The 10,520-nt window shown below is 41.8% G+C and overlaps 1 protein-coding gene across 3 annotated transcripts; it reads right to left on the bottom strand.

Annotated features, from left to right (window-relative positions):
• Positions 1-614: 614 nt before the first annotated feature.
• RBMX (RNA binding motif protein X-linked) lies at positions 615-9,251 on the bottom strand (the record flags this gene model as incomplete). Of its 3 annotated transcripts, none has more annotated exons than XM_079542091.1 (8): positions 615-922; positions 1,423-1,529; positions 1,603-1,728; positions 1,828-1,942; positions 2,267-2,383; positions 3,458-3,629; positions 8,849-8,955; positions 9,143-9,251. In XM_079542091.1, the coding sequence occupies 8 exons, from the start codon at positions 9,249-9,251 to the stop codon at positions 615-617; spliced, it is 1,161 nt and encodes a 386-aa protein (XP_079398217.1). The 3 variants fall into 3 exon arrangements, with proteins under 3 accessions (XP_079398217.1, XP_079398218.1, XP_079398219.1); XM_079542092.1 differs by having other exon boundaries at positions 1,423-1,526; XM_079542093.1 differs by having other exon boundaries at positions 1,423-1,511.
• Between the last annotated feature and the right edge of the window lie 1,269 nt (positions 9,252-10,520).

Below are 10,520 nucleotides of genomic sequence, written 5' to 3'. Positions count from 1 at the left end.
AAAAAAAAAATAGTATTATCCACATGTTTTTTCAGGTGGATTGACTTTTTTTTTTTTTTTTTTTTAAACACAAGGATCTGAAGGCATTTTCTACTAGGAACACTGACTCCAGGGAACACTGACTTGGAATTCTAGACAAAAATGAACTTTCCTGTGGAACATCCCCACCACCCTCCACATCACAAACAATACTTTAAGAGCAAGATGCTGAATGCGTGGAACAATCCAGCTCCTTTTAGATAGTTGGATGTCGTGTGGAAGATCTTAAGAACTGCTTATTCTGTTCACGAGGAAAGTCAGATGGGAAGTGTGGCATTTCAGGGAAACTTTACTTTGGAAATTACAACACTAGTACACAGCTCAAATTTTATACATTTAACATCTGCCTTTCGAAAGAAATGTTAACAATTTTGAAATGAAATTAAACACTGGTTTAACTTTTCTTCACAAAAGCATAAAAGTCATGGAGGGGAAAACTTAACAGGCAACAATAAAAAAAGGTAAAAACAACTTTTCCTTTTAGTAGTCCTCTGGTAGTAAAGATAGAACTTCCACTTTTTTTTTTAATTTGTTTGAGAAGTAATGTCTTGGTCCAAAAAAAGTTAAGAGTGTTTTTAGTATCTGCTTCTGCCTCCACCTCTGTCAGATCTGCTTCCGCCACGGCCACCACCTCTGGGTGCTCCGCGGCTTGAACTACTGTATGAATCACGAGGAGGTGGATAGCCCCTTTCCATGGATGGGGGAAGACCCCTGTCTTGTCTTCCAACACGATCACGGCCACTTGAGTAGACATCACTTCTGCTGCTTGAGTAACTTTCTCGGCTTCCATATCCATCACGTGTGCTGCCGTAATCATCATATCGACTGCTTCCACCATAAGATGGCGGGGGCCCTCGTGCAGGTGGAGCACTACGTGAGTTACCTGCAGGGTCAATGGTCAGGTAATATGGCAACACCATAAGTTATATAAACAATTTCAATCTGAATTTACAGAATTGCTGTATTAAATGTTTACTTTTACTCTTTTGTATGCATTGAGATGTTCTTTATATAATCTGCCACGTTAATGGTATTTTAAGTGGGAATTGCGTATCAGGCAGTGAGTGGATTTAACAGACTTTGAAGGAATGAAGACGGTGTTTATGCAGGCAGGCTCTTTACTGGGCATTCCAGAACAGCTTGTTATTTTAGAGAAGAAACTCAGCCACATTTTCCAGAGATAGCTGCAATTCTGAACTGTAGACTTTGCTTCTTTAACTTACAGCTTAACAATGGGATCAAATGATAACCAACAACTGCACTTTCACTGTAGGGGGAAAAAAAAAATGCGCCACTTCCCCCTAAAACAGGATCAACCTAGTAAAAGTCAGACTTCACGACACCCGTACAAATTACTGCATGATCCTCAAAATGGATTCTTACCATAACTCTCATACGAATCTCTGTAGGAACCTCCACTTGGATGATCTGAGTAGTCTCTGTCACGTCCACCACCGTATCCGTCACGATCGCTGTAAGAGGAAAGGCTACTGAGACTCAGTATAAACCAGTCCGATCACAGCAGAAGCAAACAGACACAGACAGAAATCCAGTAGTAGATACCTATAGCCCCTGGAGGGGTATTCATCACGTGAACTGGAATGACCATAATCGCGGTACGCATAGTCGCGGGGAGGTGGCGCATAGTCCCGTGTGTCCCTGGAACTGGGGTAATCTCTGCTCGAGTAACTACAACAAACAAAATTGGGTTACGTCAGAGTAATCAGGGATCAAAATCCTCTGACGAATGAAAACATTGAGCGAATCTAAATCATTAAGAAAATTTACCCATCTTTAGTGCTATAGCCATCATCTCTTGGAGACATGTAGACATCTCTTCGTGACGGCATCGGTTCTCTGCGTGGAGGACCACCATAACTGTCTCTTCCACGTGACACAGGAGCTTAAACAGAAGTTGTAAAATATAGCTGCACTTAACCACACAGAAGACTCGAGGCAATTACTACTGAACGATTCACACAGACTTAGAAGCATCACCCGCAGCCTACATCCACAATACTTTTCCACTTATGAAGTCTTAAAGCAGCATTACAAGGAACACAACAGATCACACCAGAGAACGATGAGAACTGATAGATAATAAAAATGATCAACTAGCCCACAGAAGATTTAACTTCAAAAGAAAACAATGCTTTCCATAAGTTCCTGATGAGTAAGGCATTACAAGACACTGACTAGGCAACAAAGCAATTTATCAAGTTCTTACCTCTTCCTCCCATGCTGCTGCTACGCACTGGTCCCGAAGGTGCAGATCTTTTAGGTGGAGGGCCTCCACTTCGTGGAGGTGGACCTCTCTTCATGGGAAGCGGCCCTCGAGAAGACCCTAGAAGATAAGCCACATACCACCTTGTTACTTCTGTAATACTTACCCTTATTCCCCTAAAGCCTCAACTCCAGTAATCTAACTGATGTTACCACTACTGTGTAAGATCAACAGTAAACCTCTAACATTAGACCCTAAAAATACCTTTATCTTGTTTTTCAGTCACTACTAGATGCTGCTGACAGAATTGAAAGCATGCCAGATAAACTTTTTTCACAGCTTAAATTCCTGTTCAGAACTGTCTTACAGAAATGATCTAAAAGCCACAGTGTGTGCTGCGAAGGAGAAAGAAAACTCTTTCCTGTCATCAGTCTCAGGTTAAATGCTCGAGTTACTGTCCTCAGAAGACAAAAGCCACCTGGGAAGACTCACTAGAGAAGATCCTACATAAAGAGGGAACAGAGATACCGTAGGACCTACTACATAGATTTTCCAAGAATAGAATTTTCACTATTTTCAGGGCTTTTTTTCCCCTGCACTACAGCTTTTACTGTTATAAAACACATGCTGCTTTATGTGACTGTTTTAGTACTGAAAAGTTGCTGAATAAGTAGGTATATCTAAGTTAAAGCACATCCAGTATCGAGTTGTGTACTATCCTTCCATTTCAGAGAGCTTCAACTCAAAAATGTCATGAGCAACATTTAGCTTTCCTAACTGTCACTGTGACCCCAATCATTTAAACAGCTACAGTTTAGTGAGTTTAGACCTCTTGCTAGTAAGAACAGAAAGCACTTCCCTTACCCTGGTGGAAGAGAATCACTTTTTCACCTTGAATACAAGAAAGCTTCCTTTCTCACGTGCAGGGCAGGAGTTTTGTTTCTTTCATAGCCAAAAGCCAAGTAGAGCGTTAGATGTAGAAGGGAATCTTCACATTTGAAAGCCTTTTTCTTAAGGTGTACTTGCCTAATCAAAAATTTGACTCAACTGCCGAGATTACATCTCATGATTTTAATAACGAACAAGGAGTGCACTATTCAGCTGTTTGACTTTTTCCAGTAGGATTATTGTCATCTTCCAATGGGATTGTCTTGTATGTTGTCCAAGTATATAATGAGATAGGTAAATACATACCCAAGTGACTCCCTCTTGAAGGTGGTCCTCTCGCGCCACTTCCGCCTCTTCCACCTCTAAGGCCCCTGGGAGGACCTCTGCTTCGTGGAGGGGGTGGTGGCCCACGCCTACCACCACTTTCAAAGGATGGCTTGGTTGCTTGTTCCACTTTAATTGCTTTCCCATCTAATGACTAAAGAAGAAGCTGCTTTACTTATTGCTCAGTCATGTTTGTATTTCTTAAATTAAGCCCTTCTTGCTTCACTATTATAGGGCTTCCATTTTATAAAGTTAGAGCAACTCTAGAACAGATTCAGTCTTCAGTATTAGTCCCCACGTACTCAGCAGCATGTTGGGCCTAATTTCTAGAGTACTTCATTCTCGTGGTATTGATGAAAAAACACAGAGCAGCATCAGAAAGCACTTTCAGTCAAAATAAAAGTGTCCAATAACTACGGCAGCCCCATGTCATTTATTGCGTAAATGAAATATGATTTATGAGCTCCAATTTACTTCCAATTGCCACGGACTTTTGCACCAAACTGACTGCACCAGTAGTTACAGGATTAAGCTGAAGATATCTTAGCTTCAGTTGGGGTTTCTGGCAATGGGGAGGCCGTTTTAAGTACATTTTCTTGATGTCCTGATTAAACGGTGATCACTGAAGTATTTAGAAGTAATTTCAGCATCTACAAAGCAGACCGAGTATGGCAATTCAGCCCTTTCCTACCATTTCAAGGTGAGTTTTCAAAAAAAGGAGGTGACTGACACAATTTACTCTATTACTTGCTTTTCCAGAGTGAACTTTTTTTTTTCCTAAGTGGATGCTTTTTCTGGAGCACAGACCTGCAATAACAGGAACTCTGCAGCCAGCTATTATGCCTCAAATACGAACATGCGTTAAGACATACTGAGTAGCTCAGCAAGTGTATCCATGGCATCCTCTTTCAGACAATACACATTTGGTCAGGAGAATAGTCAAGATAGAGCTCTATTGAAATTAGTTTACTGCACATCTTTATTGGCAAATGCAGCTTGACTTTTTGTAAGCTAAATATCTGTAATTAATGAATAAGGCAGTGTTGTTAATTGCACATTATTGCAACAGAAGAATTCCTGGTAAGTGTCTCACTCTGCACTGCTAGTGGTTGTTTATGGAGGTAAAACTGTATCTTCTTCCTTGTCCAATGAAATCTGCCCCTTTCCAACATCATCCACTCTAGCAGTGGACATATTCCACCTCTATACACAGCCGTAGTTACTACTGAAAAACTGAGAGTGTATATCCAAAGGTTTGACTCAATCCATCTTGAGAAAAAAAAGATTAGCAACATAACATTGGTCTTGCTTTTGATTTAGCTTATATAGTTTCTCAATGACATTCGGCATGACAAGCACAGAACATTCCAGGAGCACGCATGAACACTGCTAATCACTGGAACCTAACAGTTGATACCTAGCTCATAACTAGTTTTGCTATCTCTCATATTCCAGACACCTTTCTCACAATGGGAAAGGTAGGCTTAAAGCCTTAAGTTTTGCTACCATGACCACAGGAGTCCTGTTTTATGGAAGACTACTAACAATTTGTTTGGATTTTTGAACCCAAATATCATCCCTTCCCACCAGTAGGGGTTCTGAACACCTGGATGTCAAGTCCAACTTGGTGTTTTTAACTTCTTGTTTGCTTAAACACCAGAGGCATGGTTTTCCTAATGATTTCTATTCCTTATTTTCTTCTGCCTTGCACCTATGCACATTACTGAGGCAAAACATAGTTGCATTTAAAACTGCTTTTAAGCAGCCTAATTCATGTCTTATGTCAAAAATAAAATCTTTGTTTTTGCTGCTGTTAACCAGAAGGTACTTGTTTTAAAATATAAGATTGGAATGGGAAAACCATCTTCTTTTATAGGTTTTTCAGTCAAACGAAAATTCATCTAACTGATAAGACAGAACTCAAGACAAGCTATCTCAGAGCAAGAAATTTTCAATGGGTCCAAAACACCATCTGTCAAAACAGGCACTCATCAACTGGTGTTTAAAATCTTGATTCCAAGTATTGCAACAGTATTTTTAATACGAAAGGGGCACTATTTGGTGGTATTATGTTGGTGCTAAAAATAAAGTCTACTATATATGCTCACTTAAGGATAGTAGTAGATTTGCAACCACAATTTTAAAAACTCCTGCATGTGCAATGAACAATCTATACAGTCTTGAAATGTGCCCAAGGAACCTGAAGCAAACAATTAGAGAATTGTCCTGTAAACTGCTCCATGTTGCAAAACAGAAGTTAAATGAGGTGTATTTGTAAAGTTTGAGTAGCTGTAATTCAAATATTCCAAAGAAACTTGCATGAACCAGCAGCCTAACGTCATGCTGGTGCTTCCTCTCTGATGGACCACTTCACTGTTGATGCTGCTGCAATTCCATCATCATTTGTGTTTCTTGACAACACAACATGAGCACTTTTCTTCATTAAATACACGGAAGAACCAAAGATCATTTCCTATCAATCCAAGCTTTTCTGTATTATAACACTTCTTCACAGGAAGATTTGGAAATAAGTTTGTTCATTAGAGGACAATAATCTTCCGTGGTGGATAGTAGCATTCACTTCCAAGCTCTTAACATGCTCCAACTGGCTTGACAGGTCTTCAACTGGAAGAATGGAATGCTTCAAATGGAATTTTATCCTTGGCTTGACCCAGATGTTTCCTCTAAAATCACATTCTCTTTAGTTACAGATTTTTGTACTCAGGACTTCAAATATGAAGAACAGAACAGCTTAACAGAAAGTTCACTACAGACTTGGGAGTATTCCCTTGTACTCAGACAAGAAAGTGCATTTTATGACACAAGGATGACGACTTCGCTGCCTTGCAATTAAGATTTTTTTCCTAAAGAATTTGCTGTAAAATGCTTTACAATTTCTACTGTGCCATCCAGGCTATAACTGATCCAATTTTGCAGAGAAAGTAATTTGAGAAATTTCCCTTCCCCCAAAACCATTATCTCCTGACCTCCTTCCTCAGGACTAAAATTTTCAACAAGCAAGCTGAGACTCATTCATGCCTGTTCCATTTCAGAATGAAATATTTAACCCCATTTCTTCCCTCAACTCCAGCAACTGAAGATACGTTCCGATGTTCTTGCAGAATTCAACCAATTCCACCTCTTCTGCTGGCTGCAACTTTGAATTTCATTGGAATGACAGACTGAGATACACACTGCCCATACATCACCTGTTTCCCCTTGGCTAGGCAGGTCAAGTTTCTCATTACAGACTGCCTGAGCTCGTCTGCACAGTGCTTCTGCTGCTGGCTCCTTTGAGATGCCTGGATGTTTCATGAGCACTCCATCACTTCCAAACAGTCAGAAGAACTCTCATTTTGGACAGATTAGAATGAATTCCTCCCACAGGATGCCTCAAGCATCACTCCTCTTCTGACACAGAATGCAGTCTTTTTGAAGTATTGGCATCACTTGTTGTCCAGAAGGCTTTCTCATGTAACATTCTTGCCTCTTCCACATTCACAACTAAACCAAGCTAGATAGGTACAGAATTGGAACTATACACAGCTATGCTTGCAGGCTTACACTGAAGGCCATTCTTGCCCAAATCCTGAGTGAGGATGTTATTTCCAAACACTGCTGTTCAAATTTCAAAGATGAAAGTATGTTTAGATTTGCAGCTCTGAAGACAGAAGCCATGACAATGATCACCCACAAGTCAGTACTTCCTAGTTCTCAAGTGATCCAGACGGCGCGTTCCAAAATACAGGCAAACTCAGATTAGCTACATGCCATTTAATGCTTCTTTACTGAACATGACTTTTATGAACGTTTCCAGCGTGAATATACAACATTTAAAGACCTAGAACAGCTGTTTATTTTCTGAGTTTCCATTTATTTTCATTTAAATGCTGCACTCCATGAACAGTTGTTAGGATTAGGAACTGAACTCCTTTTAATTCCACAATTCGTTGTTGGTGCTCAAAGTTACTGTCTGTGGGGGTTCAACTGAATTAGTAACTCAGAGGAAAATCAGGATTTTGAAACTGCAGTAAACAGGTCTTCAGAACTGTAGCAAGCTACACAACGGAGACAGATTCATTAACAGATGCATCTTTAGGGATGTTTGGACTGGTATAGAAAGAACATCTGACTTATTCTCCACACTAAGAAAAATGACTAGCTTAAAGTGGAAGCAAATCTCCATGCAAAGTTACAACAATCATCAACAGATTGTCCTCAAGAACTCAGAAACTAAGCAGCACACACACCAGAAAGTCTGCTTTAACACAAAACTAGGAATAACTAAGTTTAATTATAAGCATCATCTGTGAACACTACAAACTCATTTTCTTACTCCATAAGTGCAGGTATTCGCTATGCTTTACTTATGGACTATGCTGAATTGAAAGAAAACCATCAGTCGTTATTTTGCACTAACAACTATCAAAAGCTCAAGTGCTATTCAACCATTCTGAACAGAGGCTTTCTTAACCTTAGAAGAGATGCTGTTAGCAGAAAGCCCAGTTCAGCATGATCTTTACAACTGAACTCTTCTGACTGCATATGACAGACAAGAGTCTGAAATTCAAATCAACTGACATGACAGCTTACACCATCTAAAGAGAGCATTTCTTTGAACTGTTGTTGATCACTAACTCACAAACTGACATTCAGCTTTTCAAATATACCAAAGCAATATCAGATCACAATAACCTACATTCCTCCAGCAAGCTATCCTGATGTGAATCTCAAATTCTGCTCCAAATTCAGTTTTCCTTTTTAAAGACATAGTATTTATTAGTTTGGTACTTTTTTTTTTTTTTTTTTTTTTTAAAGCTGTGTAGTTCTGTTGCAGGGTATGAACAAATTCAAGTGCTGGTTAACTGCAGAACAGTTTTACTGTAATTGGCAAGAAACGCCACATATATAAGGATACCTACAAATTAACAATGCATCAACACACCACAGTGAAGGCAAATCACATCAAACCCTTATCAGGGGAAACATTCCTAGTTTTCAGGCAACTCACTTCCCTAAAATATGATTTATGCAGTATTACATTCAAATACAGTAAGTACAAAACAATTAGAGGAGGCATGCAAGAGTGAAAAGCTGTCTACTAGAAAGCTCTCCATCGCTAACTAAAAAAGAAATTGATAACCAAATGACAGCCAGGCTTCACTTTCTACTGTCAAATCCAGAGTCAGAGGAAAGTGATTCCAGCTTCATGGAGACAACAGGAAATAAAGACATCCTGACAAATTCAACCCTGTGACTTGTCTCCAGAATCTTCTAGTCCATTATCTTTCCAAGTCTTATTATGAGTTAAATTAGCTCCATCGAACAGCACTTTTGCTTAGCAGCAACAGCAAAGATGATCTCAATTCCTACCTTTCCATTCATGTCTCTGGCAGCATCTTTAGCATCTGCTGGACTCTCAAACGTTACAAAAGCAAACCCTCTTGACTTGTTGGTTTCACGATCTTTCATCAGGAGGACTGCAGTGGAAATAAAATCATGTTACCCTCTTCTGCAATTAAGCAACAAAACTTAACCTTTATTTACCCTTTAAGCTCAGAACTTCTTAGAGAAGATGATCATTTCATAAGATCAACATTGTAAGAGTCATCATAGCTGTCTTCTGTTGTTTCAATCAAGATGGCAAGAGTATCCTTTGTTTTTTACCTTCCACAATGCGTCCATATTTGCCAAATACAGCCTCAAGGGCTTTCTCGTTTGTCTCTGTGTTCAGGCCACCGATGAACAGTTTCCCAGGACGATCTGCTTCAACCATTTTGATGATACAAGAGACCTAAGAAAACATACAGCTGTCATTAACAAAACATTAGACTACAGCAGATCACTGGACAATAGCATAGAATATTCTCTCTTCCTCAAATTCAAGCCAGTTTTCTTTGAACAAAATGCCAAAGAAGAGATGTTAAGCACAAAGGGAAAAAGAATAACTACAAGGTTGAAGCAGTTATTTCCAGAAGAAACTCCAGAAAACAAAGCAGGGCTCTAATGAGAACAGTTATAGAATAGACAATGGTGGACAATGAAAAGCTAAGCTTACTGCCTTTTTTGCCCCCGATGGTCATCTTAGCATTCAATTTGTCACACTCCTGTCACAGATTCTTTCTTCTATGAAAACAACTAACTTTAAGATAAAACCGAAATGTTTAAAGTCAGGTGCGCCACCATTCAAAATTAACCCCAATCTTTTATGGTATTTTAAGTACATCCACACTAAGTCAAAGCCGAGGCCTACACAACACGACAGCCTGAACGGATACCAGCCCAACACGGCTTAGAGGAGCGGAACGAGAAGAGCCAGAGACAAACGTGCTCTCGGAGCATCTGGCGTTCCGCCCGGCCTTGCAGACCGCCGTTACCGCACGCCTCAGGCCAGTGGCGGGAAAGCCCGGCGCCCGGCTCGCTCGGCACACAGGCACAAAGGGCTCCACAAGGCGCCGGCGGCGGCCGGGCCGCCCCAATCGCGCGGGCGGACAAGCGGCGGCCGCCCCGCTCCGAGCCTCGTAAGCGGCGCACTGGGCCAGGAAGAGAGAGGAGAACAAGGAGGGGGCGCCGGACCCTCCGCGTTTTCCACACACCTCCACAAAATGGCGGCCACCTCTAGCAGGGCCTTCTTTCCCTCCCAGCGCCAGGCGAACGTCTCAGCGCTGAGCGGACCGCGCGCCCCAAGCCTCGCTCCGAGCCCTCTGCTCGGGCCCCAGGGCGCGCCCGCAGCCGCCCTCCCTTTGTCCTCCTCGAGGAAGCGGAGCCCGCGCGACGGGACCGCTCCAAGAAACCCCCGCACCTAAAATGGCGGCCAAGCGCCTCTCGCGCCGGGGACCCCGCGTCCCGCCAAGCCGTCCTGCACCCCGCACGTGGGCCGGCGGGCAGGGAGGGAAGGCGGCAGGCCGGGCTCCACCGCGCCGCGCCTCGCCCCACGTCCGCAGTGACGGGCGGAGCGCAGCTTCTCTCCGCGGGCAGAACCTTTCATCGCACCACCGCGTTCCACATTCAGCTCTCACTTCGCAGGGCCCCGTTCTCCCCTCCC

This window comes from Tetrao urogallus (assembly GCF_951394365.1).
Source record: "Tetrao urogallus genome assembly, chromosome: 13".
In the NCBI taxonomy this organism is placed as follows: domain Eukaryota; kingdom Metazoa; phylum Chordata; class Aves; order Galliformes; family Phasianidae; genus Tetrao; species Tetrao urogallus.
The sequence above is the reverse complement of the archived record's forward strand: the minus strand, read 5'-3'. Positions and strand labels throughout refer to the sequence as shown.